Source organism: Palaemon carinicauda, chromosome 16 (genome assembly GCF_036898095.1).
Source record: "Palaemon carinicauda isolate YSFRI2023 chromosome 16, ASM3689809v2, whole genome shotgun sequence".
In the NCBI taxonomy this organism is placed as follows: Eukaryota; Metazoa; Arthropoda; class Malacostraca; order Decapoda; family Palaemonidae; genus Palaemon; species Palaemon carinicauda.
In genome coordinates, this window is record NC_090740.1 from 110721220 (window position 1) to 110744267 (window position 23048).

Sequence of the window (23048 nt, forward strand, 5' to 3'; positions counted from 1 at the left end):
GTCAGGTGAATGAGGATAGAAGAGAATAGGTAAAGAATAGGCCAGACTATTCGCTGTGTGTATGTAGGCAAAGGGAAAAAAAAACCGTAACTAGAGAGAAGGATCCAATGTAGTACTATCTGGCCAGTCATAAGACCCCATAACTCTCTAGCGGTAGTATCTCAACAGGTGGCTGGGTCTGGGGCACTGTTACCGTCACTCGCCTCTGCCATTCATGAGCGGCCTTTAAAACTTCAACATACATTCTTACTCATCGTAAACATCATTCATGATCTACAATTGAATTCTTTTTTTATCTTTACTGAACAGCCAAGGTAGGCGATGAAACTTGAAAGTTTAGTAGGCTGTACACCTTTGTCTAGATAAACCATCCATCGTCTGCAGCCATTTCCTTCCAGGATTGAACGCCACATCGCCGCACCCACTAAAACCTGTGTCTAGATAAACCATCCATCGTCTGCAGCCATTTCCTTCCAGGATTGAACGCCACATCGCCGCACCCACTAAAACCTGTGTCTAGATAAACCATCCATCGTCTGCAGCCATTTCCTTCCAGGATTGAACGCCACATCGCCGCACCCACTAAAACCTGTGTCTAGATAAACCATCCATCGTCTGCAGCCATTTCCTTCCAGGATTGAACGCCACATCGCCGCACCCACTAAAACCTGTGTCTAGATAAACCATCCATCGTCTGCTGCCATTTCCTTCCAGGATTGAACGCCACATCGCCGCACCCACTAAAACCTGTGTCTAGATAAACCATCCATCGTCTGCAGCCATTTCCTTCCAGGATTGAACGCCACATCGCCGCACCCACTAAAACCTGTGTCTAGATAAACCATCCATCGTCTGCAGCCATTTCCTTCCAGGATTGAACGCCACATCGCCGCACCCACTAAAACCTGTGTCTAGATAAACCATCCATCGTCTGCAGCCATTTCCTTCCAGGATTGAACGCCACATCGCCGCACCCACTAAAACCTGTGTCTAGATAAACCATCCATCGTCTGCAGCCATTTCCTTCCAGGATTGAACGCCACATCGCCGCACCCAATAAAACCTGTGTCTAGATAAACCATCCATCGTCTGCAGCCATTTCCTTCCAGGATTGAACGCCACATCGCCGCACCCAATAAAACCTGTGTCTAGATAAACCATCCATCGTCTGCAGCCATTTCCTTCCAGGATTGAACGCCACATCGCCGCACCCAATAAAACCTGTGTCTAGATAAACCATCCATCGTCTGCAGCCATTTCCTTCCAGGATTGAACGCCACATCGCCGCACCCAATAAAACCTGTGTCTAGATAAACCATCCATCGTCTGCAGCCATTTCCTTCCAGGATTGAACGCCACATCGCCGCACCCAATAAAACCTGTGTCTAGATAAACCATCCATCGTCTGCAGCCATTTCCTTCCAGGATTGAACGCCACATCGCCGCACCCAATAAAACCTGTGTCTAGATAAACCATCCATCGTCTGCAGCCATTTCCTTCCAGGATTGAACGCCACATCGCCGCACCCAATAAAACCTGTGTCTAGATAAACCATCCATCGTCTGCAGCCATTTCCTTCCAGGATTGAACGCCACATCGCCGCATCCAATAAAACCTGTGTCTAGATAAACCATTCATCGTCTGCAGCCATTTCCTTCCAGGATTGAACGCCACATCGCCGCACCCAATAAAACCTGTGTCTAGATAAACCATTCATTGTCTGCAGCCATTTCCTTCCAGGATTGAACGCCACATCGCACCCACTAAAACCAGTGTCTACATAAACCATTCATTGTCTGGAGCCATTTCCTTCCAGGATTGAACGCCACATCATCGCACCCACTAAAACCTGTGTCTACATAAACCATCCATCGTCTGCAGCCATTTCCTTCCAGGATTGAACGCTACATCGTACCCGCTAAAACCAGTGTCTACATAAACCATTCATTGTCTGCAGCCATTTCCTTCCAGGATTGAACGCCTCATCGCACCCACTAAAACCAGTGTCTATATAAACCATTCATTGTCTGGAGCCATTTCCTTCCAGGATAGAACGCCACATCGCACCCATTAAAACCAGTGTCTATATAAACCATTCATTGTCTGGAGCCATTTCCTTCCAGGATAGAACGCCACATCGCACCCACTAAAACCAGTGTCTACATAAACCATTCATTGTCTGGAGCCATTTCCTTCCAGGATAGAACGCCACATCGCACCCACTAAAACCAGTGTCTACATAAACCATTCATTGTCTGGAGCCATTTCCTTCCAGGATTGAACGCCACATCATCGCACCCACTAAAACCTGTGTCTACATAAACCATCCATCGTCTGCAGCCATTTCCTTCCAGGATTGAACGCTACATCGTACCCGCTAAAACCAGTGTCTACATAAACCATTCATTGTCTGCAGCCATTTCCTTCCAGGATTGAACGCCTCATCGCACCCACTAAAACCAGTGTCTATATAAACCATTCATTGTCTGGAGCCATTTCCTTCCAGGATAGAACGCCACATCGCACCCACTAAAACCAGTGTCTATATAAACCATTCATTGTCTGGAGCCATTTCCTTCCAGGATAGAACGCCACATCGCACCCACTAAAACCAGTGTCTACATAAACCATTCATTGTCTGGAGCCATTTCCTTCCAGGATAGAACGCCACATCGCACCCACTAAAACCAGTGTCTACATAAACCATTCATTGTCTGGAGCCATTTCCTTCCAGGATTGAACGCCACATCATCGCACCCACTAAAACCTGTGTCTACATAAACCATCCATCGTCTGCAGCCATTTCCTTCCAGGATTGAACGCTACATCGTACCCGCTAAAACCAGTGTCTACATAAACCATTCATTGTCTGCAGCCATTTCCTTCCAGGATTGAACGCCTCATCGCACCCACTAAAACCAGTGTCTATATAAACCATTCATTGTCTGGAGCCATTTCCTTCCAGGATAGAACGCCACATCGCACCCACTAAAACCAGTGTCTACATAAACCATTCATTGTCTGGAGCCATTTCCTTCCAGGATAGAACGCCACATCGCACCCACTAAAACCAGTGTCTACATAAACCATTCATTGTCTGGAGCCATTTCCTTCCAGGATTGAACGCCACATCATCGCACCCACTAAAACCTGTGTCTACATAAACCATCCATCGTCTGCAGCCATTTCCTTCCAGTATTGAACGCTACATCGTACCCGCTAAAACCAGTGTCTACATAAACCATTCATTGTCTGCAGCCATTTCCTTCCAGGATTGAACGCCTCATCGCACCCACTAAAACCAGTGTCTATATAAACCATTCATTGTCTGGAGCCATTTCCTTCCAGGATAGAACGCCACATCGCACCCACTAAAACCAGTGTCTACATAAACCATTCATTGTCTGGAGCCATTTCCTTCCAGGATTGAACGCCACATCGCACCCACTAAAACCAGTGTCTATATAAACCATTCATTGTCTGGAGCCATTTCCTTCCAGGATAGAACGCCACATCGCACCCACTAAAACCAGTGTCTACATAAACCATTCATTGTCTGCAGCCATTTCCTTCCAGGATAGAACGCCACGTCGCACCCACTAAAACCAGTGTCTATATAAACCATTCATTGTCTGCAGCCATTTCCTTCCAGGATTGAACGCCACATCGCACCCACTAAAACCAGTGTCTATATAAACCATTCATTGTCTGCAGCCATTTCCTTCCAGGATTGAACGCCACATCGCACCCACTAAAACCAGTGTCTATATAAACCATTCATTGTCTGCAGCCATTTCCTTCCAGGATAGAACGCCACATCGCACCCACTAAAACCAGTGTCTATATAAACCATTCATTGTCTGCAGCCATTTCCTTCCAGGATTGAACGCCACATCGCACCCACTAAAACCAGTGTCTACATAAACCATTCATTGTCTGCAGCCATTTCCTTCCAGGATAGAACGCCACATCGCACCCACTAAAACCAGTGTCTATATAAACCATTCATTGTCTGGAGCCATTTCCTTCCAGGATTGAACGCCACATCGCACCCACTAAAACCAGTGTCTACATAAACCATTCATTGTCTGCAGCCATTTCCTTCCAGGATTGAACGCCTCATCGCACCCACTAAAACCAGTGTCTATATAAACCTTTCATTGTCTGGAGCCATTTCCTTCCAGGATAGAACGCAACATCGCACCCACTAAAACCAGTGTCTATATAAACCATTCATTGTCTGGAGCCATTTCCTTCCAGGATTGAACGCCACATCGCACCCACTAAAACCAGTGTCTACATAAACCATTCATTGTCTGGAGCCATTTCCTTCCAGGATAGAACGCCACATCGCACCCACTAAAACCAGTGTCTATATAAACCATTCATTGTCTGGAGCCATTTCCTTCCAGGATTGAACGCTACATCGCACCCGCTAAAACTTGCTGGAAGTTCGAACCGGGGTCAAGTGAGTGTGACTGAGGTCGTTCCAAATCCAAAGCTGTAATTACGATTGCGATTTAAAGGAAAAGGGAATTTCGGAGTATGAAAAAAAAATCGAAGAAAGAATAAAAGAAAAGAAAATCTTTTCATGGAAAAAAGGAAAAATGTATGAAGCAAACGAGAAATGACCTCGGGGCGCTACACTAACTATCATTTTATCTTTATCCACTTCCCCAAAAACCCTTATTCTTAGGGCATCTGTCGCATTGAAGAATTGGATATGTACTGTATTATTATCATTATTATTATTGTTATTATTATTATTACTTGCTAAGCTACACACCTAGTTGAAAAAGCAAGATGCTTTATATAAGCCAAGGGGCTCCAACAGGGAAAATAGCCCAGTGAGGAAAGGAAACAGGGAAATAAGAGAATTATATAATTAACAATTAAAATAAAATATTTAAGAACAGTAAGCCAGACTGGGGTTCGAATCCCGCTCAAACTCGTTAGTTTCTTTGGTCGCTGCAACCTCACCATCCTTGTGAACTAAAGATGGGTGGGTTTGGGGGAGCCTATAGGTCTATCAGCAGCCATTGCATGGCCCTCCTTGGTCCTAGCTTGGGCACTGATCATATGTAAATATGGTCAGTCTCTAGGGCATTATCCTGCTTGCTAGGGCAATGTCACTGTCCCTTGTCTCTGTCATTCATGAGCGGCCTCTAAACCTTTATGTAAACTTCGCAATTAGAACGTCACTACATACTCCTCTTTCATCTTCCCCTCTCTCTTTCTTTTTGTAACAAAGTCATCTTGCCAACGTATTTAACTTTTACAGCAACAGCCTTTGCACGTAATGACTCTCCTAAATACTCAAGGAAAAAGAAAAAAAAAGATAGAAGGCAGAGGCGGTGAAGAAATAGGAGGAGGAGATGTTGGAAGGATGCTAAGAGGAAGATGATGATTAAAAGAAAGAAATGAGGATGAGAATGGACAAGAAATTCCCCCGAGAATATTTTGATTGGTTAGGGTGCCCACACACAAGCAAGATGCTCGCTGGCTGGCTTATATTTTGCTTAATTATGGTAGGTTCATTGCAATCTTGCTTCTTTTGGGATATGAAGTTGAATCCTAACAAAATTCAAAGTATGACTGTAAGTAGGTCAAAGACAGTCACTCCTCACCATGCGGATCTCAGTATTGATAATGTTTCTTTAACTCTGTATGACTTTTAAAATTTTAGGTGTGATTCCCGACAGCAAATTTTCTTTTGAGAAACAAATTAGGTCTGTGTCTTCTTCAATTGCACAAATAATTGGCTTATTGAGAAAGTCTTTTAAAATTTTCGGTGAACAAGTGTTTTAATTCTTTCATTCTACCTTGTTTCGAGTATTGTTCTCCTGTCTGGTCTTCAGCTGCTGATTGTCATCTTAATTTGTTGGACAGGAACTTACGGTCCATTAAATTTCTTATTCCTGATCTAGATTTTAATCTTTGGCACCGTCGTTCAATTAGTTCATTATGCATGTTGCATATGATTTTTGTTAATTCTGACCATCCTTTACATTCAGATCTTCCCTGAACAGTTTTATCCTGTTCGCAAAACCAGACATGCAGTTAATTCTAATAGTCAGGCCTTCTCCATCATGAGGCTCAATACTACACAGCATTCTAGAAGCTTCATTCCAGCTGTGACCAAGTTGTGGAATGATCTTCCTAATCGGGAAGTTGAATCGATGGAACCTCAAAAGTGAAATATCTGTTTTGGTGTTGATGCTGTTTTTTGAGATGTTTTATTTTGTTTGTTCATTAATTCTCATATAGTTTATTTATTTCATTTCCTCACTGGGGTATTTTTCCCTGTTGGAGCCCTTGGGCTTATAGCATCCTATTTTTCCAACTAGGATTGTACCTTAACTATTAATAATAATAATAATAATAATAATAATAATAATAATGATAATAATAATAATAATAATTCTAATAGTTGTAATAATAATAATAATAATAATAATAATAATAATAATAATAATAATAATAATAATAATAATAATAGAGGACCGTGAAGACGAGTCAAGAGATTTTTGCATACTTAAGCAAAATTGTTGTGTATACCAACAATATATTTATATTCCTTGCTATAACGGGCTATGACGAAATATGAAAAAAAGGACCAACTTATGAAAAATCTGCCCCCACCTTAGATCTAACGAGTATTCAGGGGTGTGTAATGCACACCCTCAAAACAAAAAACACACACCTTCCCTAATGAGTAAACAAGAATTCTAAGCAGAAACCGTATATCCTAACGAGTGTAAAAAAAAAAAAAAATAAATAAAACGAAGAATATTTTGTCTCGTTTTCTATATGTGTTTAATATCGAATTAGTAATTGGATGTGATTTAGTTAATTAATTTATCATTAATAATAATAAACATAATAATAATAATAATAATAAACATAATAATAGTAATAAAAATAATAATAATAATAATAATAATAATAATAATAATAATAATAAAAGGTTTTATTAAAAACAATTGTTGACTCAGTGACAATTATTTTTAATAAAACCTGGTAAAAAGAGGGTCTACTACCGAGATAACAATATATTACTGATTATATTCAAAATAATCAGTAGATTCAGCAATACATTTTGCTGTACTTCAATAAAATTATAGAAACAAATAAAATTTATATTAGAATTAGATATAACAACAATGAAATAAATATCTACAATGCAAATAAAGAAAACACGAAGGTAAAAGATGAAAGAGAACACTTATGAAAACACAAAGGTAAAAGATGAAAGAGAACACTTATGAAAACACGAAGGTAAAAGATGAAAGAGAACACTTATGAAAACACGAAGGTAAAAGATGAAAGAGAACACTTATGAAAACACGAAGGTAAAAGATGAAAGAGAACACTTATGAAAACACGAAGGTAAAAGATGAAAGAGAACACTCACACATCGAGCCTGGAAGGATCCACACGGCCGGAGGGGCGTAGAGCTCCAGCAGGAGGGAAGGCAGACACACAATGAGGACCAGAAGATCAGCCACCACCAGGTTGACTATGAAGACGCTGGTCGTGGCCCCTCGTAGCTCCCTGTCCCTCATGACCACGACAGGCACGAGAAGATTGCCTATGACCCCCACCAGCAGGAGCAAGAGGCCCCAAGTGGTGTAGATGCCCTTCATATAAGTCGGGAAGGAAATATCCGGTAGGTCATCGCTGCCTCCATCGGAGAGTATATCCGAGACGTTCGTCTCGGGGTGCGAAGTGGTCCTCGACTGGGGCAGCCCAAATTCAGTGTTTGGAGGGGAGGAGGTGACCAGGGAAGGGGCTCTGCCCAGGCAGTCGCCTGAAGTGCATCTCTGGTCTGGTAAGGTCGTGATGAAGTCAGTTTGGTAGTCCTCGAAGTCCATCTCTTGAAGGGTTTTCTCTACAGGTCACACGTGAGACATTTTTACCTCGCTTAGATAAGTTGACAAATCTTCATTTGGATTCATGATGGTGAGTAGGACATTAGCTTCAGAGACTGTCTCAGTCTTGAGTTACTTGCCATTTTCTTGAGTTCGTTGGGATCTCGTCATTACCTATAAATAAAGAAATTAATGATAAATTTAAATAAAGAAATTAATGATAAATTTAAATAAAGAAATTAATGATAAATTTAAATAAAGAAATTAATGATAAATTTAAATAAAGAAATTAATGATAAATTATTTACATATATCTGACAATGACTATTTAGTTATAACAAATACTGTACAACCAAATTACTTTTAGAAAAAATAATAAAAATCTTATACATCCCTACATCAACTAGGTTTAAAAATGAATTACAATCTGATTCAACTATAAATAAAGAAAATGAATGTTAAATTACTTAGATGTCTGACAATGATTATTTAGTTATAACAAATATTGTGATACCAAAATAATTTTAGAGAAAATAATGAAAATCTTCCAATGGCAACATTTATACATCTATACATCAACTACGTTGAAGTTTTTATAGTTTATAAGGAAACATTTATTTCAGTGTCACTGTTCTAAAGATATTTTATTTTTCCTTGCTTCCTTTCCTCACTGGGCTTTTTTCTCTGTTGGAGCCCCTGGGCTTTTAGGCATCTTGCTTTTTCAAATAGGGTTGTAGCTTAGCAATGAATAATAATAATAATAATAATAATAATAATAATAATAATAATAATGATAATAATAATAATGAAAACAATAATAATAATAATAATAATGATAATAATAATAATAATAATAATAATAATAATAATAATAATAATAATGATGATGATAATAATAATAATAATAATAATAATAATAATAATAATAATAATAATAAGAGGTTACTTAAAAAGCCAACTAGACAAGATTGCATGAACTTGTCTCAGTACTGTGGACATACATACAACTCTGGTTAATATTTATTAATCATAAATCATAATTAAGATGATTATTTTGTTTTAACCGAAAATAAAATGCTTCGTTTCTTTTATATTTTATAGTTTGAAGGTACACTCGGGCACACTATTTTATCCTATTTCTCTTCCTCTTGTTTTGTTAAAGTTTCCATAGTTTAAATAGGAGATATTTATTTTAATATTATTCTAAAAATATTTATTTTTTCCTTGTATCCTTTCCTCGCTGGGCTATTTTCCCTTTTGGAGCCCCTGGGCTTATAGCATTCTGCTTTTCCAACTAGGGTTGTAGCTTAGCAATTAATAATAATAATAATGTCTAAAGCAAAACTATATTAATTCGGATGAGGTATATTTCCCATAATATTATTTATCACTGTTTATTTATTTATTATTACCCTGTGTTATTTGAAGACCGCGTCAAGGCTAAATCATATAAAACATTCAGACTTATTGGCTATTCTTTCATAGCTCTGAAGACACTAAAGGTTCAAAGGCCGCTCATGAATGGCAGAGGCAAGGGACAGTGATATTGCCCTATCAAGCAGGACAATGCCAAAGACACCCTCCCTCTCCACCAAAGCTAGGACCAAGGAGAGCCAGGCAATGGCTGCTGATGACACAGTAGATAGACCTATAGGCTACTCCAAACCCCAATCCTTAGCTCACAAGGATGACGAGGTTGCAGCGATCAAAGAAACTAACGAGTTTAAGCGGGACTCGAACCTCAGTCTGGCGTTCACCAGTCAGGGATGTTACCACATCGGCCTAGACATGCACTGTCCTATCAAGCAGGACAATGCCCTAGAGACTGTCCATATGTACATATAATCAGCACCCAAGCCCCCTCTCCACCTAACCTAGGACCAAGGAGGGTCAGGCAGTGGCTACTGATGCCTCAGTAGATAAACCTATAGGCTCCCCCAAACCCCCAATACTTACCTCACAAGGATGGTGAGGTTGCACTGACCAAAGGAACTAACGGGTTTGAGAGGGACTCGAACCCCAGTCTGGCGTTCACCAGTCAGGGACGTTACCACATCGCCTAGACATGCACTGTCCTATCAGGCTGGACAATGCCCTAGAGACTGACCATATATACATATAATCAGCACCCAAGCCCCCCCTCCCCCCAAGCTAGGACCAAGGAGGGCCAGGCAATGGCTGCTGATGCCTCAGCAGATGGACCTATAGGTTACTCCAAACTCCCCTCCCCCACATCCTTAGCTCACAAGGTTAATGAGGTTGCAGCGACCAAAGGAACTAACGGGTTTGAGAGGGACTCGAACCCCAGTCTGGCGTTCAACAGTCAGGGACGTTACCACCTCGGCGACCACAACCTTAAGGAGCCTATTACTGTTCAAAGGGTAAAAAAGATTGGTTTTAAAGCAGATTTGAACCAGAGGGAATGAGAAGCTGGTCAGAGATATATCAATAATTGTAATTTAATGTTGATGTCACTTTTATTGATATAATATAGATAAAACCTCTCTCTCTCTCTCTCTTTGGAAATGATTAAATTTTGCAAGGTCAAGGTCAAAGTTCAAGGTCACGGTCAAGAAAAAGGTCCAATTCACGTAATCAGCCATAAGTTTGGACATCGTTGTCGCAAAGACTTCAAACTTGGTTCATATTTGAGTGTATGAAAATCCACGCCAATTAATACATGTTAAGGTCAAAGGTCAAGGTCATGGTCAAGAAAAAGGTCCAATTCACGTAATCAGCCATAAGTTTGGACATCGTTGTCACAGACACTTCAAACTTGGTACATATTTGTGAGTATGAAAACCCCCGCCAATTAATACATGTTAAGGTCAACGGTCAAGGTCAAGGTCAAGAAAAAGGTCCAATTCACGTAATCAGCCATAAGTTTGGACATCGTTGTCGCAGACACTTCAAACTTAGGTTCATATTTGAGTGTATGAAAATCCACGCCAATTATTAAATGTTAAGTCCAAAGGTCAAGGGTCACGGTCAAGAAAAAGGTCCAATTCACGTAATCAGCCATAAGTTTGGACATCGTTGTCGCAGACACTTCAAACTTGGTTCATATTTGAGAGTATGAAAACCCCCGCCAATTAATACATGTTAAGGTCAACGGTCAAGGTCAAGGTCAAGAAAAAGGTCCAATTCACGTAATCAGCCATAAGTTTGGACATCGTTGTTGCAGACACTTCAAACTTAGGTTCATATTTGAGTGTATGAAAATCCACGCCAATTATTAAATGTTAAGTCCAAAGGTCAAGGTCACGGTCAAGAAAAAGGTCCAATTCACGTAATCAGCCATAAGTTTGGACATCGTTGTCGCAAAGACTTCAAACTTGGTTCATATTTGAGTGTATGAAAATCCACGCCAATTAATACATGTTAAGGTCAAAGGTCAAGGTCACGGTCAAGAAAAAGGTCCAATTCACGTAATCAGCCATAAGTTTGGACATCGTTGTCGCAGACACTTCAAACTTGGTTCATATTTGAGAGTATGAAAACCCCCGCCAATTAATACATGTTAAGGTCAACGGTCAAGGTCAAGGTCAAGAAAAAGGTCCAATTCACGTAATCAGCCATAAGTTTGGACATCGTTGTTGCAGACACTTCAAACTTAGGTTCATATTTGAGTGTATAAAAATCCACGCCAATTATTAAATGTTAAGTCCAAAGGTCAAGGTCACGGTCAAGAAAAAGGTCCAATTCACGTAATCAGCCATAAGTTTGGACATCGTTGTCACAGACACTTCAAACTTGGTTCATATTTGAGAGTATGAAAACCCCCGCCAATTAATACATGTTAAGGTCAACGGTCAAGGTCAAGGTCAAGAAAAAGGTCCAATTCACGTAATCAGCCATAAGTTTGGACATCGTTGTCACAGACACTTCAAACTTGGTTCATATTTGAGAGTATGAAAACCCCCGCCAATTAATACATGTTAAGGTCAACGGTCAAGGTCACGGTCAAGAAAAAGGTCCAATTCACGTAATCAGCCATAAGTTTGGACATCGTTGTCACAGACACTTCAAACTTAGGTTCATATTTGAGAGTATGAAAACCCCCGCCAATTAATACATGTTAAGGTCAACGGTCAAGGTCAAGGTCAAGAAAAAGGTCCAATTCACGTAATCAGCCATAAGTTTGGACATCGTTGTCACAGACACTTCAAACTTGGTTCATATTTGAGAGTATGAAAACCCCCGCCAATTAATACATGTTAAGGTCAAAGGTCAAGGTCACGGTCAAGAAAAAGGATCAATTCACGGAATCAGTCATATGTTTGGACAGCGTTCTCGCAGACTTCAAACTTTGTTCATATTTGAGTGTATGAAAATCCCCGCCAAATAATACATGTTAAGGTCAAAGGCCAAGATCAAGGTCAAGCAAAATGTCGAGAAATGCGATGCCGCGGCGGAGGTCTGCGCTTTCCTGAATGTCCCTTCAGTTTAATTTTCTGACAGCAGTACTAAACTGCTAAAATCTATGTCTGGCTTGCACTAGTGGCAACCTATCCAGTTACTGACCACATCAAACATCGTTCCTTGATGACTAGACCAGTGGCATAATTGATTATATTTCCCTGACATGCTATCAATCATAATATTAATTACCTGCTTTGGTTTGCTTTCAAGAGACATGATTGATTACGTCGGCTTTTAATGCACTCGGGCATATCCAGAGAGAGAGAGAGAGAGAGAGATACTTTCAACTGCTTACTTGTTAGATTATTGTTAAAGAGAGAGAGAGAGAGAGAGAGAGAGAGAGTGTATGCTTTCAACTGATTACTTGTTAGATTATTCTTAAAGAGAGAGAGAGAGAGAGAGGAGAGAGAGAGAGAGAGCATACTTTCAACTGATTACTTGTTAGATTATTCTTAAAAAGAGAGAGAGAGAGAGAGAGAGAGAGAGAGAAAGAGGAGAGAGAGAGAGAGAGAGAGCATACTTTCAACTGATTACTTGTTAAAGAGAGAGAGAGAGAGAGAGAGAGAGAGAGAGCATACTTTCAACTGATTACTTGTTAGATTATTCTTTAAGAGAGAGAGAGAGAGAGAGAGAGAGAGAGAGCATACTTTCAACTGATTACTTGTTAGATTATTCTTAAAAAGAGAGAGAGAGAGAGAGAGAGAGAGCATACTTTCAACTGATTACTTGTTAGATTATTCTTAAAGAGAGAGAGAGAGAGAGAGAGAGAGAGAGAGAGAGAGAGCATACTTGAGAGAGAGCATACTTTCAACTGATTAGTTGTTAAAGAGAGAGAGAGAGAGAGAGAGAGAGAGAGAGAGCATACTTTCAACTGATTACTTGTTAGATTATTCTTAAAGAGAGAGAGAGAGAGAGAGAGAGAGAGAGAGAGCATACTTTCAACTGATTACTTGTTAAAGAGAGAGAGAGAGAGAGAGAGAGAGAGAGAGAGCATACTTTCAACTGATTACTTGTTAGATTATTCTTAAAGAGAGAGAGAGAGAGAGAGAGAGATACTTTCAACTGATAACTTGTTAGATTATTGTTAAAGAGAGAGAGGAGAGAGAGAGAGAGAGAGAGAGAGAGCATACTTTCAACTGATTACTTGTTAGATTTTTGTTGAAGGAGAGAGAGAGAGAGAGAGAAAGAGAGAGAGAGAGAGAGAGAGAGAGAGAGAGAGAGAGTATACTTTCAACTGATTACTTGGTAGATTATTGTTAAAGGAGAGAGAGAGAGAGAGAGAGAGAGAGAGATACTTTCAACTGATAACTTGTTAGATTATTGTTAAAGAGAGAGAGAGAGAGAGAGAGAGAGAGAGCATACTTTCAACTGATTACTTGTTAGATTTTTGTTGAAGGAGAGAGAGAGAGAGAGAGAGAGAGAGAGAGAGTATACTTTCAACTGATTACTTGGTAGATTATTGTTAAAGGAGAGAGAGAGAGAGAGAGAGAGAGAGAGAGAGTATACTTTCAACTGATTACTTGGTAGATTATTGTTAAAGGAGAGAGAGAGAGAGAGAGAGAGAGAGCATTGATATTTTTTTCTCATTTAAACCAAGGAAAAGAGGGTACATTGCAGAATCCTTTTTTTAGCTGTTTTTTTTTTTTCAAAAATCTTAAATATATTACCTTTTTTAGGAATACAATGACATTCACTTAAACCATATATAAAATAATGACTATTAATCACAATAATTATCTAGGTCTAAAGATCCTAATCAAATTATAATAAAGAGTGACATAGCATATTATAAGAACGATACTGAGTTCAAAAAAAAAAAACAAAAAAAAAACCGAAAATTAAGGTTCGTGGAATAAGGTCACAGACTAACGAGTGTTTCGAGAAAACTATATAATGACACTGTTAACGATGTTGATACTCATTAGTTAATGAAAAAACGAAATTTCGAAAGTTCGTATTCTTTACCCATTTTATTCATGACCTTCTTTACCTGATCTCATGTCTATTACTATCATGTCATTAGCGCGTTCTTAGTTTTTTCCTAATTCTATATCCTGGTGGTTTTGCTTTTTAAAAAAGGTAATTTTTAAGTATGAGTTCATAGGAAGTTCTATTAACCATAATAATTACCTGGAACATAGATGAAGAATTGTTAGTAATTATTTCTCAGCTGATCCCATCTTTGGTCGTCAATTTTTCTTGGTGGGATTTAATGATACGTTGGTATTCTTAAAATACAAGTTTAATAAACTTATGGCTACATTACTCTGTGACAGCTGACTCCTAAGTGTGTGTGGAGCATCATACACAATCTGACAAAACCAAAACAAAAGAGCATCGCTCTGAAAAGACTTAAATCCTACTCCAGTACAAAACTATAAAGAATTACATCCTATCTTTGAGGTAATCAACAAATGTTTGAATCCTAATAACAAAACAAATCATTACACTTATGTACAAAGCATAACATGTTTTATTCATGCAATATGATGCAATGTTGCGCAATACCTGCAACACTTGAAATAATATAGTACATTATTACAATAATACATAACAGTAATGCCCTCAGCAGATGAGTTAAGCATGATTTCTTCTATTAAAAGTAGAGTATTCAAGACAAGATTAATATTGTTAGTCACTAGAGGATAAATGTCTGTTAAATTTTACTAAAGAATATGTTAATTTCAAGTCATTAGACTAAAATGTCTGTTGAATTTTACTGAATAATTTCAAGTCACTAGACTAAAATGTCTGTTGAATTTTACTGAAGAATATGTTAATTTCAAGTCACTAGACTAAAATGTCTGTTGAATTTTACTGAAGAATATGTTAATTTCAAGTCACTAGACTAAAATGTCTGTTGAATTTTACTGAAGAATATGTTAATTTCAAGTCACTAGACTAAAATGTCTGTTGAATTTTACTGAAGAATATGTTAATTTCAAGTCACTAGACTAAAATGTCTGTTGAATTTTACTGAAGAATATGTTAATTTCAAGTCACTAGACTAAAATGTCTGTTGAATTTTAATAAAGAATATGTTAATTTCAAGTCACTAGACTAAAATGTCTGTTGAATTTTACTAAAGAATATGTTAATTTCAAGTCACTAGACTAAAATGTCTGTTGAATTTTACTAAAGAATATGTTAATTTCGAGAAAAATAAGTAACATTGTGTAAGTGAGAAATTCCTTCATAATAATTCAAGTTTAACATATATAAATTGTAGAAATCCTTATTTATTGCATTATCAGATTGTCTTGATTTATTATGTTCTGTAAATATTTATCTAAATGACTAATTTTAGTATATGTAAATGATGAATTATAAAACACATCGAGAAAACAAATATTAAAGTATATATGTTTATATTATGAATATGTATTTGCAAAACTGAACTTGTAAACTGTATATTTTCTTAATCAAAGTAAAAAAAAAAAAAAAAAAAAAGTTTCTATATCCTGGTGGCTTTGCTTTTTAAAACTAATTATATCTTCTTTAAGCTTTTACACCTAGTTCAGGAATTACTAAATAATAATTATGATAATTATTACTATCATTTGTTCGCCCAATTGGTGGAATGATCTTCCTAATCAGGCAGTTGTATCGGGTGGAACTTCAGAAGTTCAAACTTACAGTGAATGTTTCTATGTTGAACAGGCTCACATGGATCTCTTTCTATAGTTTAATTACGAAAGATATATTACAATGTTGTTTATGTTATTAAAATATGTTATTTTAATTGCTCATCACTTCTCTTGTACTTTATTTATTTACTCATTTCCTTTCCTCACTGGGCTACTTTTCACTGTTGGAGTGAATATGCTGTGCCCTAAACACGGCTAGAGCTTTGGTGGCCAGAACAGGTAACAATTTATAGTCAATTCTTTTTAGTGAGGCAGATTTACACCGACTTACAGGGGTGCCCTTTTAGCTCTGAAAAGTTTCCTGATCGCTGATTGGTTGGACAAGATAATTCTAACCAATCAGATAGCAGGAAACTTTTACGAACTAAAAGGGCACCCCTGCGAGTCGGTGCAAACGCGCCTCATTAAAAAAATTTAGTATAGGATATATTCCAATCTGAGGTTGGATGAAGTATAATTTCCATTTTGAGTTTAGAGGAGTATGAAGTTTTAAAGGATCATGAAAAATAGAGATAAAGGACAGGAAAATATCCTGGAGACCTATTATATCTATAAATATAAATCATATGTACCAAGACCTCATTTCCACTCAATCTAGGACCAGGAAGGTCCAGGAAATGGCTGCTGAGAACCCAATCCATAAGGAACTAGAACTTTGATGTAGCGGACATTACTGGAAACTATCATGCTCCCGACCCACGGGTTCCGAGTCAGGGATGTTTCCAAAAGGCCAAGACTTTACTTACTTTGATGGCAGCTTTTCCGGTCCCATACAGCAGGGGAACCCCACTCGTCTACAGGACCTCCACTGTCGTTTTACCTTGTTCGTTCTGAGTATTTAACGTTTCATATCGCGTATTGTTCATTTACTGTTGAATCGTCACTGTTTTATGACTGTTGGAATAAGAAAGTCTTCAGTTTCCTCTTGAAAGCCTTAATGTCTTCGATCATTCGAATGCTTCGTGGGAGCTTATTAAATAACGTTTTGAGATTTGAGTAACTTTTTATGAATAAAGAGTCCGACACCCCCAAAGTATTTCATGAGGACTTGAAAATGTTACGACTGGTTATGTAATGTTTATTAAATTTTAAATATCCGCTTACTGTATCTCATTCAACAGAAGTCTAAGTTTCAGAAGAATTCAAATCTGAAGGTGGGAGGAAAAGTGTATTTGGTGGTATTTTATCTTGTAAAATTTCACTAACGGATTTAAAATCTATTTGTTTAGACGGTAAGCATTTCTCATAAAGTCCTAGAGAGAGAGAGAGAGAGAGAGAGAGAGAGAGAGAGAGATAGACTTCACATTCCTCGAACTCTGCTTCAGAATGTAAACTTATCATGACGACCTCCCAAGGAAATCAAATCATTTATATCTTCCCACTAATTCTAAGAAACATCTAAAAATATTATACCACATCTTTTCAAAAGAACCAGTGAAGACTTGAATGATATAAAACCCCCATGAACACATTAAGACGTGAAATAGAATAAGTATAAAAAGACTGAAAAAAAGCGTCTGGTTGGAAAAGGCACCAGAAAAGAGAACTTGCTGATATAAAAAAGATATCACGCAGTCTCAAAGACACCAGGAAAAGGAAGGAAGCTCATAGGAAATACGAGAAATGACAGCCATAATAATGAGGAAGGATGTGCAAAGAAGACATTATCTGACAAGGAGTAATAAGGCAAACAGAAGTTACACCCAAGAGAATATCTAGCTTATTGAGGAATGACCTGGGTGGGTTTAGAGAAATGTATGACTGGATATGAATCCATGATATTAACAAGGAAGGATTGTGAATGAGCGAATAAGTGAATGAATGAATGAAAACGGTGGCTTTAGAGAATGACTATGTATCAATTATATTAATGGGGAAGGATTGTGAACGGGTGAATGAAAAGTGAATGAATGAATAATTAATGAACTCAATGAAAATAGAGAATGACTGGATATGAATACATGATATTAATAGGGAAGGGCTGTAAATGAGTGAATAAGTGAATGAATGAATAATTAATGAACTCAATGAATTTAGAGAATGACTGAATATGAATCAATGATATTAACAGAGAAGAACTGTGAATGAGCGAATAAGTGAATGAGTGAATAATTAATGAAAACGGTGGCTTTAGAGAATGACTATGTATCAATAATATTATTAGGGAAGGGATTGTGAATGAGTGAATACTAAGTGAATGAATGAATAATTAATGAACTCGGTGGATTTAGAGAAATGTATGACTGGATATGAATCCAAGATATTGATAGGGAAGGATTGTGAATGAGCGAATAAGTGAATGAATGAATAATTAATGAACTCGGTGGATCTAGAGAATGACTGAGTATGAATCAATGATATTAATAGAAAAGGCCTTTGAATGAGTGAATAATAAGAGAATGAATGAATAATTAATGAACTCGTTGGATTTAGAGAATGACTGAATATGTATCAATGATATATATATGGATGGACTGTGAATGAGTGAATAATAAGTGAATGAATGAATAATGAATGAATTCGGTGAATTTTCTTAAAACACAAAGTCTTCATACACACACACACACACACACACACACACACATATATATATATATATATATTACTAGCTAAGTTACAACCCCAGTTGGAAAAGCGGGATGTTATATGCCCAAATGGCTCAAACTGGGGAAAAATAGCCCAGTGAGGAAAGGAAATAAGGATATAACTAATTATTATTATTATTATTATTATTATTATTAGTTGCTAAGCTAAGCTACAGCACTAGTCGGAAAAGCAGGATGCTATAAGCCAAGGGGCTCCAACAGGGAAAAATAGCACAGTGAGGAAAGGAAACAAGGAAAAATGAAATATTTTAAGAAGAGTATCATTAAAATAAATATCACCTATATAAACTATAAACAAATTCAATAAAACCAGAGAAAGAAAAATAAGATAGAATAGTGTGCCCGAGTGTACCCTCAAGCAAGAGATCTCTAACCCAAGACACTGGAAGACCATGGCACAGAGGCTATGGCACTAGCCAATGACTAGATAAAGATAGCCCCTTTTTTTATTTTGTTCAGCCTTTGTTTTCATGTTTACGAGGTTAGTTATGTCTAAGGTAGACTACTTGAAAAGTTCAGCATGCTGGAATAAGAGCAGGGAAAATAATGACTTGTTTACTGATATAAGACTGCAAAACCCATTTGTTGTGATTGGAGAGTTCTTCTGGTCTAGTGATTTGTTTTTTGTTTTTCCGGTGCAGTGACCATTTCGCAAAACTTGTTTCGTTTATTGACCCCAGTTCTGTCAACATCTGGTTTTCCACTAAATATTACTCCAGAATATATATATACGGTATGTGGGTGTGTGTGTGTGTAGTGTGTATATATATAATATATATATATATATATATGTGTGTGTGTGTGTGTGTGCGCGTATGCGTGTGTATTATATGCAAATGCATATCTGTGAATAAATATGCGTGAATATATATATATATATATATACTATATATATATATATTTACATTTACATATTTACACAAGCAAACACACACACATTATATATATATATATATATATATATTTATATATATATATATATAATGCATAGATATATAAATATATATATACATACATATATATATATATACTCATATATGATAATTTTTTCAATAACACTAATTTATCTTTTAAATAAGCCACAAATACTCTTCAATACCGAATTCGCTATGTCATGGGACCTCCTCCACATAGGGAAATGCCCTAAGTAAGACATATTTTTATTATTATTATTATTATTATTATTATTATTATCATTATTATTATTATCACAATCTAAGTTACAACCCTAGTTGGAAAAGCAGGATGCTATAAGCCCAAGGGCTCCAACAAGGGAAAAAAAAACAACTCAGTGAGGAAAGGAAATAAATAAACTACTAAGAGAAGTAATGACCAATCAAAATCAGATATTTTAAGAACAGTAACAATATTCTTTTGATATATATATATATATATATATGATAAATCTTTAATTATTCCCCCTCTTCTGAAAGCAGGTATTCTAACAGGTCTAGAATTTTACCCTTTTGAACTCATTACATCCAATCTTTCTACTGACACCTGGTATTTGACTCCTACTAGCTACTGCTGTCATATCTCTCTCTCTCTCTCTCTCTCTCTCTCTCATATATATATATATATATATACACATACATATACATATACCTTTACTGGCTTATTTCTTAATATAAACATTTTGTCAATTCCTTGCTTTATCAGCCTATTTTGAAGTAAATATATTGTAAAAAACCAACTCCAATTTTACGTTCGTCATTGCTATTTCTCATTTTCGCTCAATTCTCGGAACTGGTTTTTTTTTCGTGAAGGTAATAAATTACGAACTAAAGAAAATTGAGGAATCCGTACTGTGGACAACAACAAAATTAAGTCTCATAAGAGTTTACAGCGGAGACGAGGGGAGGGGGGGAGGGGGTTGTGGATAATAGTTAAAGATTAAACTATATCGGAGACGAGGGGAGGGGGGGAGGGGGTTGTGGATAATAGTTAAAGATTAAACTATATATATATGAGTATGCGTCTATATATATACAGTATATTACTGTTAAGAGACTACCCAAGTTCCTTCTCTCCTCCTTCGCCATCTCCGCGGGCTCCTACAGTGATTAATCGAGTGCCATTTGGCGATAAGGTCCAGAGAGAGAGAGAGAGAGGAGAGAGAGAGAGAGAGAGTAATAAATGAAAGGCCAAATCCTCAATGACTTCAGAGCACATTCGTCAAGCCGGGAGAAGGAATGGGACCTGGGAGTACCTAAGAATTGGCGGTTGAAATCTCATTTCTTTTGGCGGGAAAATCTTATTCTTGTTTGAAGTTGAAAACACGTTCAAATCGGGAATGAATTGATTCACTAGTTGCTTTAGATGGCGTTCCATAGTCTCTTTTATTTATATATATATATAATATATATATATATATATACACTACATTCCCCTTTCTGAGATGAGATACCTGAACGTGGTGAAAGGGTTTGCGCAACGCCATGATCAGCAAAAGTTGTACTAGTCAGGACCATTCATACTAGGACGGTTTTCTGAGGGCGATCGACGAAAATCTCCTACCTTCACCAATCCGAACTGGCCAGCGTGGAGATGAAATGGCCACTCCTCAGATATGAATACAGGTATGTTTGCTGAGGTCTTTGTTCTGCAGTGGACTAGAAACAGCTGGATTTGATGTTTATATATATATATATATATATATGTGTGTGTGTGTGTGTATGTATGTATGTATGTATATATATATATAAATTTATCAGCAAAGCTCCTTAATACATATAGTAATTTAACATAGAGCTCCTTACTTCTTAGAAAAGTTTTGTGGTAACGTCCCTGACTGGTGAACGCCAGACTGGGGTTAGAGTACCGCTCAAATTCGTTAGTTTCTTTGGTATCTGCAACCTCACCATCCTTGTTAGCTAAGGATAGGGGGGGGGTTGGAGTAGCCTATAGGTCTATCTGCTGGGTCATCAGCAGCCATTACCTTGCCATCCTTGGTCCTAGCTTGGGTGGAGAGGGGGCTTGGGAGCTGATCATATGTATATATGGTCAATCTCTACGGCATTGTCCCTTGTCTCTGCCATTTATGAGTGGCCTTTAAACCTTTAAAACGTCATATAATCAATAAAAGATATGAATCCTTAAGGCTCAAAGGATGAAATTTGAAAGACTAGCAATGCTTCGAATTGGCGACAGGTGATACTTCTCACAAGGCCCTCTGGGAAACTAGTCTTCGGTGCCTTCTGCAGCAGAGGTATTTTGATAAAACCTGAAAACCAACGGCGTAGTCCCAAGGCGAGATTGTCAAACTGATCCGGGTTGAAAAGTGACGGCTATTTCTCCGTGTAGGACTTCAGCGGCATTCACGATAAGTGGAGGTTGAGGATTACTTTAAAGGATATATATATATATATATATTTATATATATATATATATATATATATATATGTATATATATATATATATATATATATAATGTGTGTATATATATACATATATGTTTTATAGTTTATATAGGAAATATATATTCTAATGATGTTACTGTTCTTAAAATGTTATATTTCTTTGTTTCCTTTCCTCACTGGGCTATTTTCCTTGTTGGGGCCCCTGGGCTTATAGCAACCGGCTTTTCCAACTAGGCCTGTAGCTTAGCAAGTAATAATAATAACAGATAATCTATAACAGGCCATCTCTCATGCAAGTGACCTGCACAATGACAAACTTCGTGCCAAAGCAGGTCTTTAAAGAAATTGCCTTCTGATTCCAGGCTGGAATGGAATTCCCGACGGCCATCAGCAAATACTGATGACCTGCATTGGATTCCAGGAATTTCTTGGCTGAATGAAAAATCAAGAAGTCATTAAGGTAGGTCCATTTCAATTTCCAGTCCAATTTATGCACTTGACATCAATGCTGAATTGATGTTTCTTGGGCGATCTATGTATGTATGTATGTATGTATGTATGTATGTACATGTATGTGTGCATATATATACATATATATAATTATATACAGTATACATATGCACACAGATATATATATATATATATATATATGTCATGTATGTACCTGTATATATGTGCATATATACATATACATATACATATATATATATATAATTATATACAGTATACATATGCACACAGATATATATATATATATATATATATACCATAAATATATACATATATACACACACACACATATATATATATGTATATGTATATGTATATATATATATGTATATATATATATATATATATATATATGTATATATATATATATATATATGTATATATATATACACATACCGTATGTTTATATAATCCATGCATAAATCTCCTCTCTCTCTCTCTCTCTCTCTCCTCTCTCTCTCTCTCTCCTCCCTGCCAAATATAATATAAAATGACTTTCCTTCTAAAAAGCCTCTCCAAAAAAAAAGCGTGAATCATTACCAGCTTATCATTTCCTGCTTTCTGAAAGATTAAAGAGGATTCCTGAGGACTTAACAACCCTCCTCCTCCTCGTCCTCCTCCTCCTCATCCTC

The 23048-nt window shown here is 37.2% G+C and overlaps 1 protein-coding gene across 1 annotated transcript in view; it reads right to left on the reverse strand.

The window, feature by feature from the left end:
- The window catches only part of LOC137655789 (growth hormone secretagogue receptor type 1-like), a 284499-nt gene that overhangs the window by 148739 nt on the left and 112712 nt on the right, over positions 1–23048 (reverse strand). The window contains exon 2 of the mRNA XM_068389931.1: positions 7416–8046. Coding sequence (XP_068246032.1) covers positions 7416–7875 — 460 coding nt within the window. The 5' untranslated portion in view covers positions 7876–8046. The remainder of the gene's footprint in view (positions 1–7415; positions 8047–23048) is intronic.